General features: G+C 55.6%; 2 protein-coding genes across 4 annotated transcripts; both read left to right on the forward strand.

Moving 5' to 3' along the window:
- The first annotated feature begins 3,919 nt into the window (after positions 1 to 3,919).
- Positions 3,920 to 14,354, forward strand: LAD1 (ladinin 1). Of its 3 annotated transcripts, none has more exons than XM_056361971.1 (10): positions 3,921 to 4,132; positions 7,169 to 7,309; positions 7,926 to 8,427; positions 8,826 to 8,969; positions 9,665 to 9,714; positions 10,596 to 10,668; positions 11,014 to 11,145; positions 11,541 to 11,630; positions 12,793 to 12,870; positions 13,238 to 14,354. In XM_056361971.1, the coding sequence occupies exons 1-10, from the start codon at positions 4,095 to 4,097 to the stop codon at positions 13,241 to 13,243; spliced, it is 1,254 nt and encodes a 417-aa protein (XP_056217946.1). In that variant the 5' UTR covers positions 3,921 to 4,094; the 3' UTR covers positions 13,244 to 14,354. The 3 variants fall into 3 exon arrangements, with proteins under 3 accessions (XP_056217948.1, XP_056217946.1, XP_056217947.1); XM_056361972.1 differs by having other exon boundaries at positions 8,829 to 8,969; XM_056361973.1 differs by lacking the exon at positions 8,826 to 8,969 and having other exon boundaries at positions 3,920 to 4,132.
- Positions 14,355 to 14,842: 488 nt separating this feature from the next.
- On the forward strand, positions 14,843 to 26,009 carry TNNT2 (troponin T2, cardiac type). Its single transcript, XM_056361589.1, has 15 exons — positions 14,843 to 14,963; positions 17,329 to 17,387; positions 17,881 to 17,898; positions 19,316 to 19,372; positions 19,947 to 19,979; positions 20,505 to 20,540; positions 20,839 to 20,860; positions 21,858 to 21,918; positions 22,060 to 22,176; positions 22,549 to 22,626; positions 22,778 to 22,888; positions 23,278 to 23,387; positions 23,784 to 23,874; positions 24,388 to 24,428; positions 25,760 to 26,009. Exons 8-15 carry the CDS (start codon positions 21,865 to 21,867, stop codon positions 25,806 to 25,808), a joined length of 651 nt encoding a protein of 216 aa, XP_056217564.1. The 5' UTR covers positions 14,843 to 14,963; positions 17,329 to 17,387; positions 17,881 to 17,898; positions 19,316 to 19,372; positions 19,947 to 19,979; positions 20,505 to 20,540; positions 20,839 to 20,860; positions 21,858 to 21,864; the 3' UTR covers positions 25,809 to 26,009.
- Positions 26,010 to 26,780: the final 771 nt, after the last annotated feature.

Genomic DNA, 26,780 nt, shown 5'->3' on the forward strand with positions numbered 1-26,780 from the left:
CAGCTGCAGCTGTGCCGTATTGGCACGGTCATGGCTTAACCACCCACCACGCTGGGAGTTGTCACCGTGAGTCCTGTGTCCCCCTGCACCATAAACCAGGAAGAAATGGGTTTCTGCACCCACATTTTCACCTCCTGCAGCCTGGGGAGGAATGGGGCTGGGCTGGGGTACGGTGCTTGATGTGAGTGGGGTCATCTCATCTGTCTTCTCCATCCTCCCTTGCTGTGGCCTGAGCCCTTTTGCTGCTCACATCAGAGGGGACTTCTCATTAATTGCAACTAATTTCATGCACTCTGAGGGATGCAGTCTGCCATACATCTGCTGGCAATGAGTCACACATTCTCTCCATGACCTGAAAAGTTTCCGCTGAGCCCACTTTTGGGACACATCCATGGTTCTCCGTCGTTAGACCTGGGGCATCACAGGAGATGGCATCTAATGAGGAATCCAATCTGCAGAAGAGAATGGGAACCTGAAGGACACTATAGTATCTGTGGGGCACTGTGATGGCATTTCTGAATCAATATTTGTCTAAGATATTTTTTTTTAAAGTTAGACTACAAATGAAACAAAGGTGCAAGGCTGTTTGCACGATGGTTATTCCTTTCCTACAGAAAACAGAAAAGTTTGTGGTCGGGTTTTGCTCCGTTTCTGAGCGCTCGGCCCCCAGTTTCAGACACTTTCTGGCTTTCTCTGCACAGCAGCATTTCTGCACCATCAGCTCCCAGGGCATCGCACACACCTTCCTAAAAGCTGAAGTAGTTGTATCTGGGGAAGGGCAGCTCAGGACCACCCCAGCACTGGCAGAGCACCAGTGCAGGATTCTGGGAGGCCTCCATGTGTGGGGGGAGCGGGGCTTTTTAAAACATGTGCTGATTGCACCGCCACAGTGATGGGGGAGCAGTGGAACAAGGGTTCCAGAGCCCTTTTCCCAGCCATGGAGCCCCATGCCCCAGCCCCGTGGGGAAGCCTGGGTGGAGGATGCGGGTCCTCTGCCGGCTGTGTGGCAGGGATGAGCCTGGGGAGCCACGGGAGGAGCTGAGCTGTGGCTGATGCTGGGGGACCGGCACGGGGAAAGGGGTGGAGGGTGCACCACTGCGCCCCGGGCGAGGTGGGGGAATGCCCTAACTGGAGCACAGCTGTGGAAACTGGAAGCTCTCCACTGCCCTGCAGCCACAGAAACAGGCTCTGCTTCGGGACTAGACACAGGACACTGTTCCCAAGAGAAAAAAACCCTGCTGGTACTGGTCTAGCTCCTTAGTAGGTATAAATAGGTGTCTGCTGCTGATCTGCATCAGATGAAGATCTGCCCTTCCTGAGCTCCTCGGGCAGGCGCAGGTCTGCTGGCAGAGTTCTGCCACCCCTGGGCACAGCGGGTACCTGGAGAGAAATGCGGTTTTACACCAGAGCCTTGCCCGCACGCAGGGTCCTGTGGCACAACTCCCTCAGCCAAGAGCACACAGCGCTGCTTTCCCGGCTGCAGACCTGGGGTGGCAGGACGGGCAGCCCGGTGCACAGGGTGCCTCTGCACAAACATCAGACTGGTTCCCCTGAGCATCCATTCCCTGCACGGACTCATGACCCTGCCTAATTACATCGCCTTCAGCTTGGTGGGCATGCAGTTTGGTCTGGGCTTCAGTGATGACCTCAGGGTGGCCAAGGGAGGTCCATTCTCAGGAAGCAACTGGAATTCCCTGAAGGCATCAATGAGCTGCTGGATAAAGGCTTTTATCCTGGTAGATAAGAGTTCCCTTGGATTTCCAGAAACAAAGATCTTTAGGTCAGCCACGGCTAAGAGAAAGTCCAAGTAGAGGTAAATAATCAATTAGCAGATAGGAAATGGTAATGAGGTAGCAAACTGCTGATAGTTCTTGTGTATTCGGCATAGCAGAGATGAAGATCAGAAGGATTTTGCAGGACTTAGGGTTTGAGGATAAAATGGCAAGGGATGTTTGCAGGAGGATAAAGTGACCCACAGAGGGAAAAGTCCAACGTGACTTCATACAGGAGACAGGTGATGGGCTCTGGGCTGGCCATTGCCTGCCTCTAATTATGGTGACCATGAAAAAGCATGAAGAACATCAGGGAAAACATGAGCTAAATGCTCCATGGCAGCAAAAATCTCGGACCATGAGAGACAAATGCTTTGTGCTGCCAAACAGCTCAGCAAGACCTTGCCCAGATGAATGGAGGGAGCTTTTCCAGCAGTGGGGAATGGACCTGGGGAACTCCTCGCTGAAGGATGTTTTTTATACTAACAGTTTTCCTGGGTTTGAGGGAAATTTGGCAAATGCATGGAGGAGAAAGCCATTGAAGGGGCTAAATAAAGAGGAAACTCTGTTAGGCTCAAAAGGTCTCTGAGCTGAAAATAAAGACCTGGGCAGTGTGAGGTGTGAGTGTCTTCAAGGTTCGTTGTCTGCCTGGTCCCCAGCCGCTAAAAGCTTGTCTAGAATTTCTTCATCTTAAAAAAAGAGGAGTCATAAACTGTCAGGCTTTATATTCCTTTGCCGTGTAGATCCTAGCTGGGGGTGTTCTCTCACTATGTTCAGTCTAATCCTTTTTAAAATCCTGTTAAGTCCTATACTTCAGTGGTATCCTTTGGCAATGAGTTTTGCAAGTAAAGTGCTCCCTGTGCATTAATCAGAAAGGTTTATTGCTTTATAGTAGCTTGCTGATGCTGAACTGCTATATATAGTTTGTCAGCAATTAGCAGGACGCTTGCAAGGTTATTTAAGTAATTTTTTTCCCCTTATGCCACAACTCACTGAATTTTCTGTATGTATGAAAACACTTAAAAGACAACCTGTTACTGCAAGAAGAAAGAAAAACAGAGAAGGAACCCTGCTTGGAGCGGACAGCTCATTTGACAGGGCTATCTTTTATAAATGGGATTTTAATTAGGAACTTGTGATTAAAATAGTTCCTTTGGTTGCTCAGGCCCTCGGCACACCCCTGTGGGCTGGAGGAATGTGTGGCGAGCCCAGCCTTATAACCAGTCCCTCGGGCTGGCAGAGAGATGGATCTGGCTGGGATCAGAGACTGAACTTGTACTCATGGGTCCCAGGGGGGTTTTCCTGCAGCCATCGCGGTGACAGATGCCCGGCTGCCCCAGCACTGGGGTCCTGGCTGTGCTGTGCGCCTGGGCTGGCCCCAGGAAAAACCAGGCTTAGACCTGGCTCTGCTGCCTCTGGGTGCCCCTGTCAACCCGATGAGAGCCCCCCCCCCCCCCCCCCCCCCAAACCTGCCCATTGAAGGAGAGTGCTGCCCTGTGTGAGCGTGGGGGGATGAGGTTTCAGGACCAGCCTGGGGCAGACGATGGGTTTGGAGGACTGGGTCCAGGCATGGGATGAGCCTGGGCACACAGTCCCCCTCCGGCACGGGGCTTTAGCACCCAAAAACTGGACCTCCCCTGTGCTTCAGCCACTTCCTCTGAGACTTCATGAGTGCTGCCAACTGCAGCGGAGCTCGTAATGACAGGGTGGCCGTGACAGCTCAATCCAAGATGCCCAGAAAAAGCTGAAAGGAGCAGGGCACCCTCCCATGCTCTTTGGAAAGGGCCGGACTGCACCCAGACGGAGGTGTTTTAATGACTGTTTTGGATCGCTGGGAGCCAGCCTCCTCCCACTCAGCCCAAGGTAATTCACCTCCTCCACTGGTGTTGGAGGAGTTGTTGACTGGTGGAGAGCGGCTGGTAAAACAGGTTCTCTGCAGGGAGTTGTCTCCGAAACCCTGGGAGACCTGGATGGATCGAGCCGGGAGCGCGGGTCTCTGCTCGAACCCTGGCACAGCAGGCAGCGGGGAGTGATTTGCTTTTGCGTGGCACTGCTAGGCAGGGCGGCTTTTGCACGGCGCCGCTAGTAGACAAATTACAGCCTTGCCTCTGTCAAGGTAGATAAGAAACCATGTGATGCAGCGTGGTGGTAAACGGGTTGCAGGCAGGGTAAAGGTGCACAGGGAAATAACCTTGCAGGGAGATCCTCCCTCCTCGGGGAGCACAGTCTCTGGGCAGTGCAGATCCCTGCGGGTCCAACAGCACCTTGGCCTTGATGCCTGCACAGCTTTCGGGGGCTCTCTGAGACTCACAGAAAGCAGAAATGTCTTTCAGCAGAAGGAACTGGTCTGATCTCTCCAGGTAGGTGCTGTGGTTTCGTGCTTAATCCTTTCCACGGGCAGGAGGGAGTGGTGCGGGTGGGCAGCTGGCATGGCGAGCCTCGGCCGAGTGGTGCTGTGGAAGAGGGGGCAGCTGCCGTGAGGGTGCTGCTTGCACCGGTGGTGCCAGCCCCGTCGAGAGCTCGGCGCTGCTGGAGCTTCTTGTGGGTGGGCAAGTTCAGAGGCATTTTTGTTTCTGCTGCCTGGGCACGCTGAGCGCTCCGTAGGAAAATGGCTCTGGAAATGCATCCGTGCCTCACACTGGATATATTTTTGGTCTGGTTTGCCTTTCTTTGGGGTACAGTCTGGCAGGGCTGTGCCTCCGGACCTGCTCTGGAGCCGGCTGTGGGGTTTTCGCCCGCGCTGTACCCATACAGCCCCTGGGTGCATGTCCCGGCTCTGCCATGGGAGGTTGCAGCCTCTCCCCACCCAGCACTGAGCAAGTCCTGATTCATCAGCACTTGCCGAACGATGCCCGCAGCCCCGTGGCGCTGGCCGCTCTGCTTGGTTGTTCCTAAAGAGTGATTTTGGCTCCCATGGGAGCTGGGCTGATGAGGCAGATGGGCATCACGGGGTGAGTCAGGGGCTTGCATGAAGCCTGGGTGATGTGGGGATCGCTTCTGACCTCCGCAGATGCCAGGACAAGCATCGCCGACCTTGGCTGCGCAGGCGGGGCGATGGTGACTCAAACGCAGCCATGCTTTCCCACAAAATGGAGCAGAACCCCTGGTTTAAGCGTGTGATGTGATGGCTCTTAAACTTAATTACAAACCCTTGTACTTTGGGTAAGACACCCACTATGGCCAGCCCAGGAAAGGAGATCGAGACCCCGTTGCTCGGAGGCTGCCAGTTCACACCCTGCCTCCACCATGGGTGGGACAGATCCAGAGGACATCCCAGCCCCGTCCCACCCACCTCCTCTGAGCCACAGACCTGCCCGAACGCAAGCCCAGCGGGGTCCTGCACCCAGGTTATTTCACAACCCAGGAAGGCAATTTCTCCTCTCTCATTAGATGAGACACATTCACTGAAACAGCATAAATGTCAGATATCTCACCACTAATGATTAACAGGGCAGGAGAGGACAAGGCAGGGGGACACTCGCCAATCTTTTTTTTTATTCATCTCTTTGAGATTATAAAAGGTAAGATGGTGAAAAATAAATCCCTCTTTTGAAAAGAAGAGGGAAAGATTGGCAAAGCAAATCCATAGCCTAATGGGTGGATTACTTAATTACAAATAACGAGAAGCTGCATGTTGATAATGCCAGGTTACGTGCTGCCTCTGAAGGAGCCAAGCAAATGCAAGGCAGGAGAATCCCATGCTCTTTTTGAAGGACTCTGTGCAGGCAACACCGAAGAACTAACCAGCTCTCACGTGGATTTAAACTGGCATTAGTGCTCCACGCTGTCACTGCTTGAGGGACAAGAGCACTCAGAGAGGCACCTGCTTGCGTACGACCCCATGCACGTGCTGACCTTGCCGCGTGGGAATGCTGAGATCACACCGTGCCGTGCAAACCAAGCCGGGCTGCCTTTGCGGGGCGGCTAAGCTGTGCACAAATATTTGCAGGGTTGTGCCCGTGGAGGGGAGCAGTAGGGAGCAGAGTGAGAGCTGGCTGGGGATGCTCACGGAGCAGGTCCCAGCCTTCTCTATCCCTGTCTGTCCTGGTGCCAGGCACAGCATCAGGGACCACCTGGAGCCCCCCAGCAGTGGGTCTGATTGCTGTTGGGGTGTGAAGGCTGTTTGGGGGTGCAAGGGGCAATGAGGATGGAGGCAGTGGGAGGCAAGGGCAGCACACCCCCTGGCATTGCCCGGTGCCCAAACGGGCGCTGAGCTCTCAGCCAGGACCCGTCCTCCCTTTGCTCTCCGTTCTGCTCGGCTGCCCCTTCCGTGCTCCCCTGCCTCCCTTGACCAGGAAGAACAGAAGCTGCAAATAGTTGCGGGGGGTAATGTGGTTTAATTTATGACCCAGTTTTCATTACACAGTAACTTGTAATCCATGCTGCGAGTCACCATGTCCGCAACGACGTTAGTGATACCACAGGCCCGGACCTGCTCTGACTTTCATGTTCTTAAAAGTCAAATCCAAAGTAAACCCTGGGTCTGGATGAAACTGGAGTGCCAGCTGCGGAGCTGGGATGCTGCAATGGGATGGATCCTGTGCAGGGAGGGCTCTGCCCCGTTGGGCTGTTGGGGGTGCTGGGAGCCCCGCAAGTGTTTGCAGCTGATCGAGGATGACTGCTGTAGGTAAACGAACATGGTTGGGAAAAGCTCTGTCCAGTCAATAAAAACATTTTCCAACACAGCTCATGCAGCAGCAGAGAGGGTAGACAGGTTTTGCACAGAGAAAGGGAGGGAAAGCGGGTGTTTTCCAAGAAGCTTTTTATTCAGGGTGGCATTTTCTAAAAGAAAAATTATACACTTGCCTTGTGCAAAATAAAATCTTTGAAGATGACTCTTTGCAGTTGATTACAAGATTTTGGTAAAATCTGTGATTATAAACAATTCCCAGTCCCAGCCACATGCAGGGAGGAAGAGGAGCTCCTGCCATCCCTGTTTCCAGGTGGAGCTTGTCAGCAGTTGCCTTCAGCCTCTGATACTTCTGCCACTAGTGGTTACCCTTCCAGTTTATGTGGTTGAGATCTATGTGGTGGCTCTAGGGTCCTGGTCTTGCTGAGTTACAGGTTAAATATCCTTGCCCTGGAAGGTTTACTTAATGTAGGGATTTCTTTTAAATGAGTGCTCCCTCCAACAGAAGAAATTAGGAGTTGTAACTCGGGTGCTCACATTGGGAAATGCCTGCACCAGCTGGGTGGAGCAAGAGCACTTTGTGTCACCTGGCTCACGTTGGCACCCCTCTCCTCCAGCCCCATGCAGCAGCTGGGGAAGACGAGCTCCATCACCCCATTCGCCCTTCCCTGAGGGTGCTTCAGCCTCTTTCTTGGCTGGGCTCAGGGCTACGAGCTCCTCATGCAGGACACAGCTTTGCCACATCCTTGTGTTTCATCCCAAACAGCCTGGCCAGGCAGAGGACCCTTGAGGATGAAGAAGAGCAGCAAAGAGAGCGCCGGCGAAGGCACCGGAGCCTGCTGTCCTCCACGTCGACAGATGAAGAACCTTCTAGCCCTAGGAAAGACACTAGTCCAGCTTCCAGCAGGTGTGTGTGGGTCCTGCTACTTTCAGTCTCACTCATGATGCCGATGGCTCGAGCTTGCTGCCTTGTTTCTCTCAACCCCGAGCCGAAGCCGCTGCAGTTGGTGGGGGTCTCTTCTGGGTGAGAGGGGCTGAGCTGTGGGCAGAGCAGGGGTCCCAGGTGCCTTTGGGCAGCAGAGTGGGCTTCACAGGAGGAGTGCAAGAAGAGGGGTATCTCTCTGGTGGGCTCAGTCACGCACTTCAACGTGTGTCCCATGGCACATGGTGTGCCATGTGAGGGTTTGTGCCAAGGGGGGCTTGGGTGGATGCTGGCCCTGCCCTAGTGGGACCGCTGAGCAGGTAAGATCAGGCACCCAGCCGTGCAGAGCCTCAGGGAGCCCAGCTGGGGTGGTGGGGCCAGGGTGGCCACAAGTGCTGGTCTGCAGGGATGACTCCAGGATGTTGGTGAGATTTTTACACACACCTCCAACCCCCTTAGGCTTTCACCTGGGTTAACTGCACCTGCAGCATAAAAGCCAGCCCACTGACCTGGGTTTTGCCTGGTTGGGGTGCTGAGGTTTGCCTCCTCAACAAACCAGCTGGGTGCTGAGGTTTGTCCCCTATTTTGTCTCTGTCTGTAGACCTCCATCCCTGGTGAAGCCAGTGCCTCCAGAGGACAGGGAAGAGCGAAAGCTCTCGGAGGTGCTGAAGACACAAGAAGGGAGACGGACAAGGTCCACGATGGCTGTTTCTGAAAAGCTGAGGCAGGAGAAGGAGCAGCAGGAGCCAGGGGTGGGAGCAAGCCGCGTGGAGGCAAGGATGCAGCTGCGTGCAGGGCAGCAGAGCATCCAGGCTGGAGAGCAGGATCAGGATGTGGCCAAGGGCAGAGGGGACCCACCGAGAGAACAGCACCCAGAGCCGGCCTCGGAGAGGAAGGTGGTGCTCAGGGGACGGCTCCAAGACAAAGAGAGACAAGGTGTGGAGACTCCTCGGGGGGAGCCAAGGAAAGAGGTGGGGGAGCCACAGCAGCAGCCAGAGCTGGGGGGCTGCCGGCTCCGTGAAGTGAAGATCCTGACCAGACAGGGAAGCCGCAGCATGGAGGAGAAGGCAGCCTTGGTGGTGACCTCATCTCTGGACCAGCAGGTGAGCAGGGATGGACAAGGCACCAGCCCTTGGGGTGTGAGGTCCTAGGTACTGAGAGGACAACAGAGAGATGGGGAACTCAAAAGTACCAGGAGGGAAATGAGACCTGTGGGCTTTGGGGGATGGTTTTACTGAGAGCTGCAAACCATGAGGTGGTGAACAGGGTCCCACCACCTCCTTTCCATCCCTTGGATGTACTATTCTGATCACCTTCTCTGGCAAGCCCCTACTGATTGCCATCACAATTTCACTGAAGAGGTGTCTGGGTCTTTGCATATCCAAGGGAGACAGCCAAGGTCTGGACTCCTGCCTCCAAACTGGTTCCCACCCTGGCTGCTCTGCTCCCTGCACTTCAGCCTTCTCTGCAGGGATGCATCAGATATCTGCTTTTTCCTCAGCAGCCATCCAGGAATCCCTCAAAGGAGGTAATACAGCCATCTCCCACCCGAGATGAACCTGCAGAAAAGTCAGATACTTCTCCAGCTCTTGTCACCTACAGCAGCTCCATCAGACGAACCAGCCCAAGAACTGTCTCCTTTCGAGTAAGAGCTAAAGCAAAGGGGGAAGAAAGACCCCCTTTTAGGTGGTGGAGGGTGGGGGAAGGAAGGGTTGCTTTGGTCTCCAGTTTATGTTGGCAGAGCCTGTTCCTGAAAGTGCATTCAAAATCTACCCTTGATCTTGGGGGGCATTGCAGCTCTGCTTCTGTCTTTCCTCCACTTTCCTTCTCCTTGTCTGACCGAAGGCCGGTGATGATGAACATGCCCATGTTCATGTGCTTTGTGCTGGCATGGAAACTTGTGGAGAGTGTTGAGAAAACAGGGAGCTCATTGTCCTCAGATTTTCCAGAGTCACCAGAATGACCATCCGCCCTCTGGCATTTCCAGTCTTCTTTGAGAACACAGGACAACAATAAAATCCATCCTTCTTCTTGTCCCTTGTTACATCCCTGAGAATGCCTTGAATTCTAGCCTTCCAAAAAAGATATCTGGAATGAAGTGCTGTGAATCAGGGCTAACTGGCTGGGCTTCGTTGGCTTTCAAGGTGCTTTATTTGGAATAAAATTGTTAACACTGCAAAGTGTCTTTAGTCTTCAGAGCTTTGAGATATGAAATAAGCTCTGGTGTGGGTGAAAACAGAGCTTGCTTGAAAATGGGAGATGGGTCTGAGACCATTTCTGCTGTGTTTACCTTTGATAACCAAAGATGTCTCCAGTATCTTCTCTCCTTGTGTCTTCCAGGTGATTTCAAGAAAACAGAAAGAAGAAAGCCAAAGCCCTCTCACAAGGAGGTCAGCACCTCTCTTCATGTTACTTTGGTCTTGCTGGGCAGGAACTGTCCTCCTTTGTCTTCCAAGGGAGGAGAAGGAGGAGAAGGTGATGGGACCTGGTACCAGCTAGTGAGTGCCCTGGTACAGGTCTGCTGAACATTGGTCCCCGGGGTGCCTGGCTAACTGGGCAGCGAGGCTTAGCAGAGGACAGGACAATGTCCAACATACAGCTTGCATCTGCACAGATCCCCCCAGCCAGCCCTTGCTTGGCTGATGTAGTTTCTCATCAGTGCCTGTGTCTGCACAGGAGTGGTTAAGTGTTGAGCAGTGCAGCACCATTACAGCGTCCCACCCTTGGAGATATCAAAACCCACTTACAGGTCCATGAGCAACCTGGTCTGGCTTTGGTGGCCGGATCAAGTGATCTTCCACATCTTCATCACAAGGTTTGGACAGGTTGCTTAAAAGCTCTTGAGGAGCCAAGGGCTCAGGTCTGAACGCTGGGAGTTGATGGGATGCCCTCTCCCACCTCTGAGTGCAGGGCTTTACGGGCACCTGGGCTCACGCCTCTGCGTACTCTAGGCAAACTCATGCTGATATTGGTGAAGATGCGCTTCAGTGACGCATCTCACACAGAAGAGGCAGCAGTGAGGACAGGGTAAACTGGGGAGCTCAGAGCTGTTTGTCAATATACAGTGTGGCCTTAGTAAGATGGTGAGACCCAGAGCTCTCGATCACCAGCAGGGAATGAGCTGCCCTGGTTCACTTGGCAGCCAGATGGAGCAGGAGTGCCTGGGTGGGACGGGCTGTTCTTCTACTGAGCAGAGTCCCCCAGGACATGGACTGAGTCCTGGGAGACCCTGAGTTGGCTGCCTTCAACTTTTTCTCCTCTTCCTCACCAGCACGAGTCTGAGGATCCCAGGTAGCAGCACCACCATTGGGGAGAAGCTGGAAAAGTACACCTCAGCCGTCCAGGTACCAGGCTGGCATGGGGGGTGGTGGTGGGGTGCTGGACCTGAATGGGGAGAGAACTGAGCTGCACCGAACAACCAGTGCTAATGGGGTTGATGTAGGTGACCCCAGGAAGAAAGAGGGATCCACCGCAGGGTTTGAGGAGCAGGGAGGGGATATCCATTGGACAGGGCCATGGGGATGCTGATCAGTCCAGCTTGGGGCAGCAGCGGAGCAAGCCCGTGAGCTGGTGATGGGCAGGGAGGGAGCAGACCCTACTGGGCTTGGGGCGTGAGCCAAAAGCAGGACTTTGCTTTTTACTGCTTGGGGTGCAACACTACCTCTGCTGATGCCCCTCTCTCCTCCCAGCGCTCAGAGGTGGTGAAATCATCCCTGAATATTCAGAAGAGCCGCTTGCTGTCCTCGGAGGGGGTGGCCAGCAAACGCAACTTCTTCGAGGCAAGCGTTCCCAGCAAGGCTGAGCCACTTGCTGTCAGGAAGGTAAGGGCAGGAGCTGGCCCGAGCGAGGACCTTCCAGTGGGGTCTTGTACTGGGGCAGGCGCCAACCTTTTGGACAGATCTTCCTGGCTCTGGATACCAGCACACAGTGCAGCAGGCTGCTGCCTGGATGCAGTTTGGTGGGGGTTTGGTGCTTGTTGAGCAGTACCAGCCAGGGCTGGGCTCGGGCACCAGCTGCCACCGAAACTGTGCTCTGGCAGTGTGTGGGTTTGTGCCGATGTGCTGTTATTTGAGGAGCTGGGATGGAGCCAAGGTGTAGGCTGGTCTCTGCCTGTTAGTTTTGCTCAGTCTCCCTGTGCCCTGTGGACGGTCCTGGGTTATGTTTGTGCAGTGGGACAACTGGTGCTGTAACCCTGGTGTCCCCCTCTGTGCCACAGGACAACCTGAAGATCACAGGTTCGGTGACGTCCCGCATTAATCTGTGGATCAGCCGAGCTCAGGAGCCTGCCAAGGAGGAAAAGAGCAAGGTACCAGCTTGTGTTGACACCTCAGGCTAGAGCCCTGAGACCAGGCAGCCTGGTGGGACATGTCCCTGCACCTGGGGCAGTGGGGCTTAAGGGGCTGATGAACCCTCAGCTGAACCCATTAAAGCATTGGAGAGGAATTTAACAAGGGCTGGAGGTTTGGGTGCTGCAGGACCACCACAGTGAGATGTCAGGGCTCTACTTGTCACTGCGTCCTGATCACGAGCCCAAAATGCCCAAGGCAGCTGCTCCCAGCCCTTGGTGGGGTGAGGAGGGAGCAAGCACCGTGTCCCAGGGGACATGCAGGGGGACCTGACCCTAACACCAGTGAGAGAGATCACCCCAGCACCATCCCATCTCTGCCAGTGTCTGGAGGACTAGCTCTGACCTGGAGGCCACTGGGAGATGAGACACATGCTCGCTCCTTCAGCCCTGTTCTGTGGAGCTGGGAGACCCGTGTGTACCGAGAGGTCCTGCTGCATGTGGGGTCTGCAGTGAGCTGCAGCCCTCTGTGCATCTCAGCCCCCCAAAGCAGGGTGTCTTGTTGCTGTGGGGCAAAGTGCCCAGCTAAGGCGACTCAGAGGTCATCACTTTGCCGCTGCGGCTGCTCCAGGGATATGGATGTGAGGGAGACAGACAGGACACCCATTGGTCTCGGGGTAGTTAACTGTACCTGGAAAGGAGGGGTTCAGCAAGCCCTGGGAGGTGACACTGTTTGCAGCAATAAGGTGCTTTGCCATTGCTCCCAGCAGCTGCCTGGGTACGGGACCAGGAGGGGCAGCTCCAGCCCAGCCCTGCAGCCTGGGCAGGCAAGCCCGAGCACCCGTGGCGCTGAGCAGCAGGGATTAACGCTGCCCAAACGTGTCTGTACCAGGAGGCTGTGCTGGCTCCCTGTCTGCCAGGAAAAGGTTTGCTCCTGGGGTCACCCTGGGGTAAAGCTTGCAGCTCCTTTATCGGTTTTCCCTATAGTAACGCCTGCTGCCCTCCACCTCTGTGGGCTGGAGCTGCGCTTGGTTCGGAGGGTGTACCAAGTGCAGGAACTCAAAGCCGGCTGGTTTTACCTGGATCATGTATGCTTCAAGGTTGGGTTAAAGTCAGACCAAGGCAACACTGCACATGATCCATGAGGAAAACTTTATGCCACTTATGACTCTTCTCTTTGCAGGACATCAGGAAAGTCAACAGCCTGTCAAACCGTGATGTCTGGGTAAAGCAGCCTGGAGACGCCCCTGAAGACACCAAGGTAGACATGGAGCTGCTCTGAAAGTGGGTGCATGCTCTGAGCTAGGGGTGGAGGTGGGACCTGCTGCTGGTGCATCACCCACAGGGCAGGTGTGAGAGAACCCAGCTCTGGTGGGGACAGGGGTCGCGTGGGACACCCAAGACCCTGTGACTTGGGGCATTGACAGGAGGGGGCAACTGCAGGCAGTGGTGGGGGTGAGAAGGAGTCTGGTCTGGTCAAAGAAGGGAAGTGGCATGCGGTGGGATTTAGGGGATGCCTGCCTGCCCCATCCCCTGTTCGGGACAAGTACAGTCCTGGTTACAGTAGCTGTCTTTGGGGCATTTGCAGCCTCAGGCTCGGCCTCACGGTTTCTCACCTTCTTTTCCAGTTGTAATAATATCACCAGGTGACCTGGGAAAAAGTGTTTTGTTCTGAAGGTCAAAGCCCAGCCCTACCCAACCATCCAGCAGCCCACTGCCACGAGAGTTCCCCAGCCACGTGTGGGTGCACCTCAGGTTGCCAGGGTCCTCCGCTTGTGGGATGCGAAGGAAGAAGGCTGGAAGATTATCCCTGCACCCCCAGCCCTCGCTCGCTGCCTGTCCAGGAGTGTCCAGACCTGGAGGCTCATTGCGGATGCTGAAGGCAGACTCTTGCCTTGTTTTCCCACAAAGTTTTTATGTTTTGCTTTTAATCTCTGCCTGTGTCCCAAAACTGTGCTTGTAAAGAAGATCATCCCATGTGTCTCCCTTGCAGCTGGATGATGTCACTGGGGCAAGAAGCTGCCTGGCCAAGGGAGTTTCAGCTGCATATCTGCGGACCGTGTCCATCCCTGCTGCCTGGCTCGTGTTGGGTGAGGTAGATGTCACCCCTCCCCCAGGCTGTCACTGCTGGAGGGACCTAACCAAAGGCAAATGGTGTTTGCGCAGTCACACGTGCGCCGGTGTAACTTGGAGATGCCTCGTGGGAGAAGGGTGGACCTGATGGCCCTGGTGCTTCCCTCCAGCACGAAGCTGAGGCAGAGCCAGAGACTTGGCCTTCTCTACCCTGCCCTTACCGTCCCGTGCAAGCAGTGGCCCCTTTCGCTTAGGGAAGGGTGGGCTGACCACAGCCCTATTTTTGAGGTTGCATGGAGCTGAGTGCCCTGGGCTGGGCCCCTTCTGCAATGCCCTTTTTCCTGGAGCCATTTGCCTGTGCCTGAGCAGACCCCTGGTCCCACTGCCCGGGTTGCTCAGCACACCCAGCAGGGATGCATGGTGCTCTCTTGAGGCCGGCTTTAGGGTGCCATGGGCAGCCCATAAAATGATGCTCAAATCCTTGTGCCAGGGCCATTCAACGGGCTAGGGCTGTGCCTTGAGCAAATGTTGTGGTGTCCAAACTCGGTGTGGGACTCTATTGCTGCCTCTGGATCTGATCTTGCTTGTCGGGCTTTGGAAAGGACTTGGTTTTCTCTGTGGCTTTTTTTTTTTCTCTTTTCTAATAAAAGTTGCTCTTTCTAAGACATCCCACTCACCTGCTCCTGGGCTGGGACTGGGAATGGTCTGCTTCCCTTCTTCTGACAAGGGGAAAAAAGGCAAAATTCCTAGACAAACGTGTCCTGAGGACACATTAAAAAACCAAAAAGGACAGCTAAAAGCAGCTTGAGACTCCTCCCTTCTCATTACAGCATCTTGGGCTCGGCGCAGTAGCTGAGTGAGCCTGGGCTGGGGTCTGCGATGGAGGGTCAGGTCCTCTGCTCCTGGCAGTGCTGCCATATCAGCGTCCCCAGACCTAGAAAGTGACAGCTGGCTGGCTTGTGTCAGCCCCTCGGGCACTTGTGTATCTCAGTCCGGAGGGTTTAAAATAGCAAATCTCTGAGGCCACACAATAGCTTGGGCTTATATGGGCTCCTGGGGGGGAAGGGGGAGCGGTGGAGGGGGCCGGGGCTGTGGCTGCCGAAATAGCAGCTCACAAGTGTTGCATTCCTCGCTGGGCGCCGGGCACATTCCTCCTGGCGCTGCCCGCCCCGGGGTGGGCGCTGGAGCCCCCTTAAATCCTCCTGCCCACAAAGAGCATTTCCCAGACGCCCGCTGCCTTCCCCTCCGCTCCCCGGGATCTCACCGGCACCTGCGGCAGAGGTAAGGCTGGGGCGGCAGGATGCACGCTCGGGCGTAGGATGCTCTGTGGAAGGGCAGTTGTTAAGGACCCAGAAGTGATTTGGCTCAGTTGCTGGTCCCCCACAGCTGCTTGTGCTGGGATGTATTTCTGTCATGAAGGTATTCCCATGGATAAAGCATGAGGACCCTCTCCAGGGGGTTGTGTTTGCAACTTGCCCGATGCCTTTTGGACCATCCCGATGTGTGCCAAGGCAGCTGAGAAAAATTTTGGCTGCCCTGGTTCCAGGGGCATCTCATCAATCCCTGTTTCCTGAGCCTCTGGAGGGGATGGGAGGGATGCGATGCCTGTGGGAGAGTCTGGCCAGCCTGGCAGCCCATGGAGGAGTTAAAGGTGGGATGCTCCTGTGCGTGGTCTGGCCTTGCCAGGCAGGAAGGGAGCAGCAACATGACCCACACCGGAGCAAATGCTGGGAAATGAGAGCTCCGTGTCTGTGTAGTCTGGAGGAAAGCAGAGCCTGTGAACTGTGGAGGAGTAACTCGGCCCCAGAGGTGTGACCAGCTAGGCCTGGGCTAATGGACAGGGGGATTTTAAGGACTGGGAGGGATATCTGGATTATTTAAGACACAGCAAATGATGGAAGTTGTTTTACAGTCAGTAATACGCGCAATGTTTCTTCTGTAACTGTAATAAATCTGCTGGGTTCTCTAAATTCTTTCAAAACAAGATTTCAGAGCTTTAGTGATAAAGGTTTATCTGTTTCTGTGCACAGGATGGATAAATATTTCCTAGGGGCACTTTTTTTCATTGTGTACCCCCCTTAACAGTCCTGGTTTTGATGCTGCTCCTCAGCAAATACTCTGTGGGAGCTAGTGATGTATTAGAGAGGAGGTAGATGGAAATGTGGAAATAAGCTTCCACAAGTGCATGTTTGCACTCTCATGGCCAGGAGGAACCTTCGCTCTTGTGTTGTGAGAGGATCATGTGAAATCTTGGGTGCTCAGAGGCCACGTAAATGCTTTGACCAAACTCGAGGAAAAGTCGGGCTAAGAACTGGTGTTCGAGGGGGAGTGGGGATCAAGGGGATGGTGCTGGGTGGCTGCCAAGGGAGGGAATATTAGAGGGAAGGGAACAATGACGGCAGAAGCAGGCAGTGAACCTGAGGCAGAGGGGGCTGAGTTCTGACTTCATTTGTCTCCAAAAAGCACCTTCTGAGTCATTGCTCAGAAGTGAGATTTGACAGCCCCTGGGAGCCACGGGTATGTGGAGGCATCCCTCCTGTAACGTGTCCTCCCCATGCCTGTGGATTCCAGTCCTGGATTCAGCATCTTGAATAAGCGATCCCGAAGCCTGTCCTACCCTTCCTGGGTAATAAATGCTCAACAGATGTAACAAGGACCAGTTGTTCCCAGACATCGGGCAGGAGGAGAAGTGAAGCGGCGCTGCTCTGGGAACAGGTGGTTTAGCACATGGGGGTTATTTCTAGAGCTGCCTTGCGTTGTCCTGCTGCATCTCAGCTTTGCTGAAGTCTGGCATGAACACCAGCAGTGGACAGGCTGTACAGGGGCTGGGGCTGATGCTCAGTGCTGCTCCGGGATGCCCAGAGCTGAGGCTGATCATGGGGCTAGTCTGTGCAGACCTTGCTGCGGAGCAGTGGGTGGAAGCTGGATGGGTGGGATGCTGAGTGAGGTCCTCCTGACCACAGCTGGGAGAGACACGGGTGTGCTGGGAAGGTGAGCATAGCCATTTCTGCAGAGTTATTAGCCCTATTGCTAAATCAGGCTTTTTTTTTGGGGGGGCTTTTTTTTTTTTTTTTTTTTCATTCCTTTTAGCTAACCTCTGTCTCAGGGCCAGGACCAGGAGAGAAATGCCCCTTTCCAGAGCACGCTCCGCACTTGGAGGGCTGGGCTGGGAGGTTTCACTGAGATCTCGTGCTGTGGCTTGTGCAGGGCTGCAAATCTGAGATAACGGGACATCCCTGCAAGTTTCTATATCCCAACCAAGCTAAGAATAGTCAGGAAGCAATACAGGCTGAGCGTTATAATTGGGCTATTTTCCTGTGTCCTGAGCAAACGCAGCGCCCCGAGATGGCTGAGGTGAGGGGAGCTGCGTGTCCTGGACATGGCTCCTGGCAGCAGTTATCGGTGTTGCATGAGGCTGTGCCTAATCTCCTGTCTCCTATTTGGGGCGAGCTGTGATCCTGCGACAGGAGGGGAGGCGGGGGCCTTATCTCTGCTGAGATAATGCTGTCACAGCATGGCTGGGGCCAGCTCGAAGCTCCAAGTGCTTTGGAGAGGCGCAGCATCTCTGGGTTCTGGAGGACAGGCTGTGCTTGCCCTTATCTCAGCTCCTAACTTGCTTTTTCCAATCTGCCTTGAATTCTGCTAGATAACCAGGGATGTCGGACTCTGAAGAGGTCATTGAAGAATATGACCAGTAAGTGGTGTGTTTGTAAACACCCTTTCTTTCCCTTTATTCCTACTTTCCCCACAGGGTTGTGGTATTCTTTAGAGGTGCTGTTCAGGGGTCACTGGCTCTTGTCATATCCCAGCATGAGGTCCCCCACCCTGCCACCACTGCTGCGATAGTGCCGAGACCCCCAGCAGTGGGGAGTTTTGTGTTAGGGTCCTGTCCCATCCCCACTGCCACCTTATGGCACGCTGCCCAGCAGTCATTGCCCATTGCTAGAGAAAAGGGGGCCAGCCCTGAGGAAGTTCCCAGTTCCCCTTTGCCCTCTCTGGTGGACACACATGCCCCGTTGCAGCACACCGCTGTAACTCTGCAAACCTATGTTTTGGTTTGCAGGGAGCAGGAAGGTAAGAGGATGCAGAGCACCTGCGGCTGCCCTGAGGATGAAGCTAAAAAATCACCAGAGCAACTTCAATAACCTGTGTCTTCTTTCCCTTCCCTCTCCCCCATGCACACGTGTGCGCTGTGAAGAGGAGTACGTGGAGGAAGGTAGGTGTCTCACCGGCTGTTGCAAGGACCTAGAGACGAGTGCCGTTGGTTCAGTGTTTTGCTTGGTGGGTTGTGGTGATAAGCTCCTCGACAGCAATGGGCAAATCATGACCAGGAAAGGCAGATGAGACTGTGTCTAGATTTCTCCACCTGAAACATCAGTAGGATCAAAACCAGTCTGAACTTTCTGAGGGTCTCTTTTGCCAGTGATCCCTTGACTCCAAGCAGGTGGAAATGCTGGACTCGGGCGCTGGCAGAGGTGTGAGCCCAGTAACTCGACGGGAGCTGGAGCCTCAGCTGATACATTCATTAATGATGCTCAGGCACAAACCTCCAGCTGCCTCAGGCTGGCGGAGGAGCAAGCCCCATGGTGTGTGCAGGCACCCTGGGACGCAGCTGGGCTGCGCATTTGGGGCTGGGCTGGGGAGCTGGGTTTTGCTGAGCCTCTTGTTGCTTCTGGGCACTGCCAGGCAGCCCGGGCTGCTGCACGGCAAAACACCCTGGACATTAAAAGCAAAGAGAGAACAAAGGGGAAGCCACTGCAGTGCTAGTCCTCATCTCATGCAGCCCATAGCTACACTCCACAGCTTTACGGCGTCCCACTAACTTCTGCACTTATTCCTTTCCCTCCTCCCTGGCCCAGAAGAGGAAGAATGGATAGAGGAAGACGACGGTAGTTATTGCACCTTTCTTTATTTCATCTCTCCACTGCTGCTGTGAATATGTCGTGGGTCGGTGTGTCTTTTGCCTCTCCCTGGTTGGGAAATGGTTTTCTTTCATTCTTCCACTTCTCTCTCTTGCTTCTTGCACTCCCCCCTTCCCGCCCTGCTGCGCTGTGCGTATCTGCTCCTGTGTCTGTGGCTTCTCTCCTACATCTACCAGCCACATGCACTCGTGGCTTGCTATCTTCTTTTTCTTTCCTTCTGTCTTGCTGTGGGACCACAAGTCTTCCCAGGACCTGTGGATCCCAGCATCGCTCTGACTCCAGTGGAGGACTCTCGTGGGGATACTGCTCCCTCCAGTGGAAAAATGCTCCAGCAGTGCCATAAACAAGGCTGCAGGTGCCGGAGGCACTTTCTCTGATGCCAGCCAGACTTATACTTCACTGGTTAGAGGAGAGCAATAGAAATCACTGTCCCCATCGCGGGGTGTAAAAGCATGATAGCATGGGAGTGCATGAGGGACAAACCTGGAGGTGGCTATAAAGCCTTTAATTTTATTTTTGCTCTGCCCAAGCAGAGACCGGCCCTTGGGTAAAGGTTAGAGTGAAGTCCTGAGCTGCCGCTTCTCTCCTGCGGTCACATCTCCTCGGGTCTCTCTCTCGGCCGGCTCCGTGCCACAGTTGTCCTGATCCGGGGTCCGTGGGGAACCAGCGGGAGTGGCAGGTGCCCGACTCACGCTGCCCATTATCCCACAGGTCAGGAAGAACAAGTAGAGGAGGAGGAGGAGAAGACAGAGGAAACGAAGGCAGAAGGTGAGTGGTGGCTTCACCAGTGAGCTGCCGTGGCTTGGCTGGAGCTATGCTCTGCTTCGCTGAGGTGCCCAGCAGGGTCTGGGGTGCCCCAGCACGGTCTATGGCCGTGGGCCAGCAGCACAGAGGGGCAGCTCTGCCCTGTCTCTGTGGTTTCCAGTAAGAAAGCGTCAAAACTGAACTGCCCTTTCCAGATCTACTGAGTGCCTTGGCCCTGCAAGCATGAGGATAATGGTGTTTTCTGCTGGGTGCTGATCAGCCTGTGCCCAGCACTCTGAAATAATGCCAGAAATGAGTTCAGCCTGTTCCACCAAGAGGTCCCTGTTGCCCTAGAGGGGGGATTTCCAGAGCGCGGGTCATGCTTTGATGTGTCTTACTGTTGAAAGGGCACTGGACCTCATGGGACCTCTCTGGAGGGCTGCCTGATGTGTGTCCCTGTGCTGTCGTGGCTGGTAGGGCAGGCTCAGATCCCAGCCGTGCTGCCTGAGTTAGGAGGATGCTGGGACCCTCTGTGCTGGGGGCACATGGCTGCCCTCACCCATGGATGCTCATATTCTCCCCGTTGCTTTTGAAACAGAACAAGAAGATGAAACGAAAGGACCAGGAGAAGGTAAAGCAGGAACAGAGGAGAGATGGTCTGGGACATTTCAGTCCTGATCCCCAGTCCCCCAAGACACTGGGTCCTTGTAATGGGGTTTTTGGTGTAGAATTAATTTGCTACTGAAGAGAGAGAATCTGCTGTAAATGGTGCAGAGCTGCCCTGGCCCTGTCCTCTGCCAGGGCTGGGGCAGCAGGAGACCTGTGGGAGGGATGGCTTTGTGCTGCCTAGGTAAGAAATGCACCCAAAATAGAGAAGGAGAGGGTAGTACTACTGCTTTTGCAGCCTGAGCTCTTGCAAAACTTGCTGGGTTCCTCCCAGAGAGGACCTGGGGCTCTCCTGGTCTGTCTGTGAGTGAGGGATGTCTGTAAGGGACCTGCTCTCTCCCTGTTCATCCTGGAGGGATGAGGCTGGGTTTTGCAGTGGGGATAACGTGAGGCAGAGGGGAACAGCCTGGCTGAACCACCCCACTGTGTCCATGGGCAGGGTGCGTGGCGGGGCTGGCCTCTGGGAGCCAAAACTTTGTGTTTTCTGCAGGTGGAGAGGGGGACCGAGAGCAGGAGCCTGGGGAAGGTGAAGTATCCATCCTCAGTCCTCTCTGGGGTGGGAGGGACTGTCCCTTCACCTGTGTAAGGAGGCACCAAATGCTTTTCTGCTCAGCCAGGAGCACCAACATGCATCTTGGGTTTTGGTACACAGACAGACACCCCGTTGCACACCTTCTTGCTGGAGGATGATCCACAATGCAGCCTGTGTTGCTGGGGTAGAGGGGTAGCTTGGCTTAGTGTTGTGGCTTTTGGGTCAAGGCGTGAAAGCAAATGCCCCTGCAACACTAACATTGTCCTTCTCTCCTGCTCCTGTGGACCTGCAGGTGAATCGAAGCCAAAACCCAAGTAAGTGTCAGTGCATTTTCTCTGGTGCAAGGTCTGACCTAGGAGCTGTGCCAGGGCAGAGGCTCCATGTGATGGGCTTAGCACCATGATCCAGAAAGGGCATGGGACAGTGAGGCCTCAGAAGCATGAAGGCAGGGTGGGACTGGGACATGGAGAGAAAAAGGGAGAGAAACGGGCAGATAGACATGGAATATGAAGGGGATCCTGAGAATGAGGTCTTTTGGCAGTTTTGAAGCATTTTGTGTGCTCCCTGGGGGAAGCCTAGCTGCCCTGTAGCCCTGCAGCTGGAAAAAATTTGTGTGCACCCTAGTCGGGGGTATGTAGTCCATGGCACAGCCAGGGCCTTTCTTCTGCAGTATGGTCCTGGCCATGGCTGGCATAAGACATGCATTTGCATGAGTGCCAGCACCCCAGGGACAGGAGCACCTGTCTGAAAGAATGAGGCAATGATCCACTGCCAGGAGCCTGCGGGTCCTCGTGGACCCCAGGGATGCTGAGGTGTGGGAGGCAGATCTGTCCTCAGCTGCAACCTCTACATCCCTTTACATCTTTATGTGCCCCTACTGAGCATCTCCTGGCCTCCCCCAAGCCCACAGAGGATGAGAGGCTGGTTTCCAGCTCCCTGTGCCAGATCACACTGGAGCACACAGTTCTTCTATGCTCTTTTGGGTGAGCAATGGGGTGGCTGCCAGTCCCAGGGTACCTGGCAAACGGTTGTGGCCAAGTTGCCTGCAGCTTACGGAGTTATTCCAACCATGCGGGCGCCTTGGAGTACTTCCCGGGAATGCCAGAGGTCTTCCTCTGAGGCTGTCCAGCTGGCAACCTCCAGCAAGCAGCATTACACTTCCCTGCCCTCAAAATGTGCTCACTCTGCATCCCTGGGGACTGTGAGGCTTGGATAGGAGGGCTGGGTAGATCAGTGCATGGCCAAAAGGTGCTGTCTTGTCCCAGGTACCTGCTGCAGGCTCACCATCCTCCTGCTCACCTTCACTTGCAGGGTCTTCATGCCAAACCTGGTGCCTCCCAAAATCCCAGATGGTGAGAGACTGGATTTTGATGTAAGTAGTGCACTCGGTGTCCATCCCTGGTGGGGGACCCCCCCCGACTGCTGCTCAAGTCTGTGCCCAGCAGCTCTGCATCCCCTGGAGGGCTTCACCCGTGAGGAGTGCAGCCGTTGCTGCTCTTCCTATCTGGTACAGGACATCCACCGCAAGCGCATGGAGAAGGACCTGAATGAGCTGCAGGCCCTTATCGAAGCCCACTTTGAGAGCAGGAAGAAGGAGGAAGAGGAGCTCATGTCCCTCAAGGACAGGATTGTACGTCTGCAGCCTTCCCCTTCCATCGCTATTGCCAACCCCTCCCCTGTGGGCACGCAGCTGCATCCTTTCCCCACAGTCCTGACAGGAAAACCTGAGACATCCCATGTCCCTGCAGGACAGAGCCCGAGACGTGAGCCAGATTTTGTACCCCCGTGCCTGGGGAAAGCCTGGTCTGGTCTGGCTGCTGCGGTGCCTGACAGAGAGGCACCTTCCCCCAGGCCACTGTTCCACAAGCTCCCTCGGGAGACACGGGAGCAGCAGGTCTGCCCTTGGGGCTCTCAGGGCTTTTGGGGTCAGGGATGCGTCCCTAGGGCCAGAGAGGAGGCAGATTCCCTGGAGTGTCCAAGCCAACATCCTCTCCTTGTGCAGGAGCAGCGGCGAGCGGAGAGGGCAGAGCAGCAGCGGATTCGCAGCGAGAGAGAGAAGGAGCGCCAAGCCCGCATGGCCGTGAGTGTCCCCAGGGACGGGGCGCTGGGGCTGGGCTCGGCTGGCACAAGCCCGGCCGCGGAGCATGTGGGAGCACGAGCTGTGTGTGGCGTGCGAGCCGGTCCGTGAGGTCTCTGACTGTCCGCTCCTGACCCACTTCTGACCCTGGCAGGAAGAAAGAGCTCGCAAGGAGGAAGAGGAGGCAAGGAAGAAGGCCGAGGAGGAAGCGCGGAAGAAAAAAGCTTTGTCCAACATGCTGCATTTTGGAGGCTACATGCAGAAGGTGTGATCCTACCCCGGGTGGATGCAATGAAGCTGCTGGTGCTCCCGGGAAGGGCTCGGCCTCGGGCTGGCCTCCCAGCACAGCGTGTCCCCGGTGCTGGCAGACGTGGTTCCTGTGAGCAGGAGGCAGGGCAGTGCCGCTGGGCCGCAGCGGCAGTCGGAGGGCCGAAGTGAGCCCAGAGCTCTGCTTTGCAGGTGCTGGCCAGGGCTGGTCCAGCCCCACCACAGGGGCAGGAGCTGCGGGGGGGTCTTGTCTGCTATTGCCAAACTTTCCTCGGGGACCTCATGTGTTTCTGGAGTCCCAAAAGCTGAGGGTGCTGAACTGGGGGTAGGGGTGGAGCAAAGGCTGGGCAGCTTTCCTTCCCTCCGGCGGACTGACGGTTTCCTCAGTCAGAGAAAAAGGGTGGGAAGAAGCAAACAGAGCGGGAAAAGAAGAAGAAGATCCTCAGTGAACGGCGGAAGCCCCTGAACATCGACCACCTCAACGAAGACAAGCTGAGGTGAGCACAGGCTGCAGGAGGGGTGTCCAGGGTGGGAGCTCTGCTTTGGGTCCCCCCTGCCGGGCAGGGCCCTTGCCCGGGGGCTGGCGGGTGGCGATGGCACGGCTGGGAGGGGGCTGTGATACCCCGCGGGGACACGGGCTCTGCCGGGCCACCACTGCCAGGCGGCACGGCCGTCAGGGGGAGCCACGCTCACAGGTGTGGCACCTGCGTGTCCCTGGTCCACGAGTGGGCTGGCATCGCCGCCGGCTGAGGCATCCCGCCTGGCATGGAGCCGGCAGAGTCCCATCCTGGGGCAGCGGGCGAGGTGGTGGCATCACCGCCCTGTCCCCCGCAGCGGGCTCCCCATCAGCCACGTCCCGCTCCTGCACTGACAGCAGCTGGCTCTGCCCGCAGGGACAAGGCCAGGGAGCTGTGGCAAACCATCCGTGACCTGGAGGCTGAGAAATTTGACCTGCAGGAGAAGTTCAAGCGGCAGAAGTATGAGGTGAGCTGTGAGGTCCTCCGTGAGCTTGCCCACCCGCCACGTGCCTGCCTGCTCCTGCTCCCCGCTGCGAGATGCAGGGGGCTGTGGGGGCTGTGCTGGGGAGGCTGTGGCTGCGTCAGGACAGGGCTCTGCCCCACACGGTACCTGGGGTGACGAGCGCTCAGGAGGCTCTGCAGAACCACTAAAAGCAAAGCCACATCTGCCTCCCTTTTGGAGATGTACCAGGATCAAACCATCTCTCCCAGCCACACTGGCGAGGCTGAGCACACAGCTGTGAAGCGCTGGAAGATGTGGCAGCTGGTGACAGGGGCTGTGTGGTGGCCCTGTGACCTCCCTGCTCCTGGGGACAGGTGCTTTGCACTGCAATAGGCTTCCTGCTGTGCTGCACTTCACAGCCCGGTGCTAAAAGCCTGGCAAGAGAGAGCAGTGACACATCTTAGCCCTGACCCTCATCCCTGGCCAGGCATAGGGAATATTGCCAAGTTTCACCATCTGCCTGTGTTTCTCTTGCAGATCAACGTCCTCCGAAACCGTGTTAGTGACCACCAGAAAGTGTAAGTCCCCGAGCAGGCTGAGCATCCTTCCTTGATGCCTCCTGCCCTTCCAGCTCCCAGCTCCCTGTCCCCAGTTCCCTCCCTGTGTATCTCCTGGCTCCTCTGCACACTGGCAGAGCCACCTCCTGCCCTTCCCACTCCTGCCTCTGGTCTCACTGGCAGCTGGTGGTCATGGACCTGCAGGTCTGGCCCGGGGATGCCAGTCCACACTGCCCTGCTCCCATTGCCTCCTGCCTCCACCAGATTCCCCCTGCCCCAGAGACCCTGGATGGGGATGGAGCCCAGGGAGATCCCCCCTCTGCAAGAGGCCAGGGTCCTGCAGGGTCCTGCCAGCTCAGCTGCCCCCACCCCTACAGTGGCTCTGCCCAGCATCTCAGGGAAGGTGCTGGAGATCCCAGCTTGTGTAGGAGGGGAAATCCCATGGGCTGTGGGAACTGTGCAGCCCCGCAGGGTCCAGGGAGCCTGTCCCCATGCCCATGTTCCCTGCACAGGACTGGAGGACCCTTTGTGGGAGGGTGGCAGTGGGTGTTTAACCAGCACTCTCAGGAGCACCATGCTGCTCTCACATCCCTATCCCATGCTGCCATCTCAAATGAGAGGTGCTCAGCCTGCCCCGTGTGTAGGGTAGCAGCATCTCCCACCCGCTTACACCAAACCTTTCTTCTCTTCTGCCCCAACATGGCCTGTTACTGCAGCAAAGGGTGAGTACAGGCATCCCCTGAGTGCTGTGTCTCCCACTGCATGTGTGCTGCATGGGCGCCGGGGCTGACATCAGGCTAGCAGCAGGGCTGAGGCAGGGGGCAATGCCAAGGACTGGCAGCCAAAGCTGCACTGGTGACTCTCAGAATCATGTGCCAGAAATGCCCTTCACTGTCCTCCTCAAGCCGCTACAGCCTCCTCTCTGCTGACCCACAGCCAGAGCAGTGCCTGTTCCCCTGATGCTGGTTGAGGAGAGTGATGTGGGGGGTCCTGGCTAACAGCTTCACAGCTTCTGGTTCTTGGGAAAAGGATCCTGCAGCTGTTTTTCACCCTCTGCAACTGGAGATCCAACTCGTTGATGCTTCTTTGAAGGATCCTTAGGAGGGAGAAAGGGGAAAGGGATCTGGGGTCCTTAGAAACACCTGGCAAACTGCATGAGCCTGTTCCCATAGAGTCCCAAAACACACAGGCTGACTCAGGTCCCAGGTTTTTACCTGGAGCCACTGAAGACCTTCCTGCCAGGGCAGTGAACATCAACCAGAGACAGCTTAGTCCTCTTTGCAGGGCTGCTGATGGCACCCACCTTGTCCCTCTTTTCATGGTCACTAATGCTTTTTCTACTTCTCTTCTAGGTCAAAGGCTGCCCGTGGGAAGACCATGGTGGGGGGCCGGTGGAAATAGATGACTCAGAAGGGAAAGGAGGCTCAGCCACGGGGAAGTGTGTTGCCTTTCGGTCGACCAGATGGCTTCCCCACGTCGTGGAGCCCACACTGTGCACCCACCTGCCCTCCCACTGCATGGAGCTTGCAAAGACCTTGCTGCAGGCACAGTGCTGTCTGGGTGGGCAGATGCTTCGCAAGGTGCCGTTTCTCATCTCCACACCACCAGGTGATGTTGTGTCTGTAAATAAAGAGAACGGTGAGGGGGTGCGGGTGTTGTCTCCATCCTGAAGCTCTAAGCCCAGAGGAAGCAGGCACAGGAAAGTCTCAGCAGAGCTCGGCTGAGCAAGTGCAATTGTGTGCCTGCTCCCTGGGGTACAAGAGGATGCAGCAACCACCAGGACCTCCCGAATAACATGTTCCCTTACCTCACAGCATTTTACACCTGCAGTCCTAGGGAGGTTTTGTAACAGACCTGCTATTCCTCCTGCAGTTTGGGGCAATCCTAGTTATGGCCGCTTTAGTTCCTGCTTTTGCTGTACCAGAGTCCCCCTCTCTGTGTCAGGGTTGGCCCTGTGGGACAGCATGGCTAGGGGCACTGCTTCCAAGCCTCTGGGTCCATGACAAGCACTCACAAACTCTGCTTCCAGGCCATTTTCACTTTTATTTCCACCTCTTCCTAAAGGGCCAAGACCAACTGTGATTGCCTTCTCTGTGTGTTTCTGACAGCATGAAATGAAGACATAAGTCAGTATGGACAGACCTTTTATTTGTCCTTTCGGGGGTGCAGATCTTTTTTATCTGGCTGTAGGCATCTCCGTAGCACAGTCCCACAGACAATGCCCATGGGGACACATCAGCTGCATAATCCCAGGCATTCCTGGTTCATGGATCTGGACTGTCAGCCAGCAGAAGACACTAGGCTTGCACTACAATTTCCTGGGGCAAGCTGTCCCGTGCTACTGTTAAACAGCATCAGAGCAGTGAGGGAGGA

Source organism: Falco biarmicus, chromosome 16, assembly GCF_023638135.1.
Source record: "Falco biarmicus isolate bFalBia1 chromosome 16, bFalBia1.pri, whole genome shotgun sequence".
Lineage (NCBI taxonomy): Eukaryota > Metazoa > Chordata > Aves > Falconiformes > Falconidae > Falco > Falco biarmicus.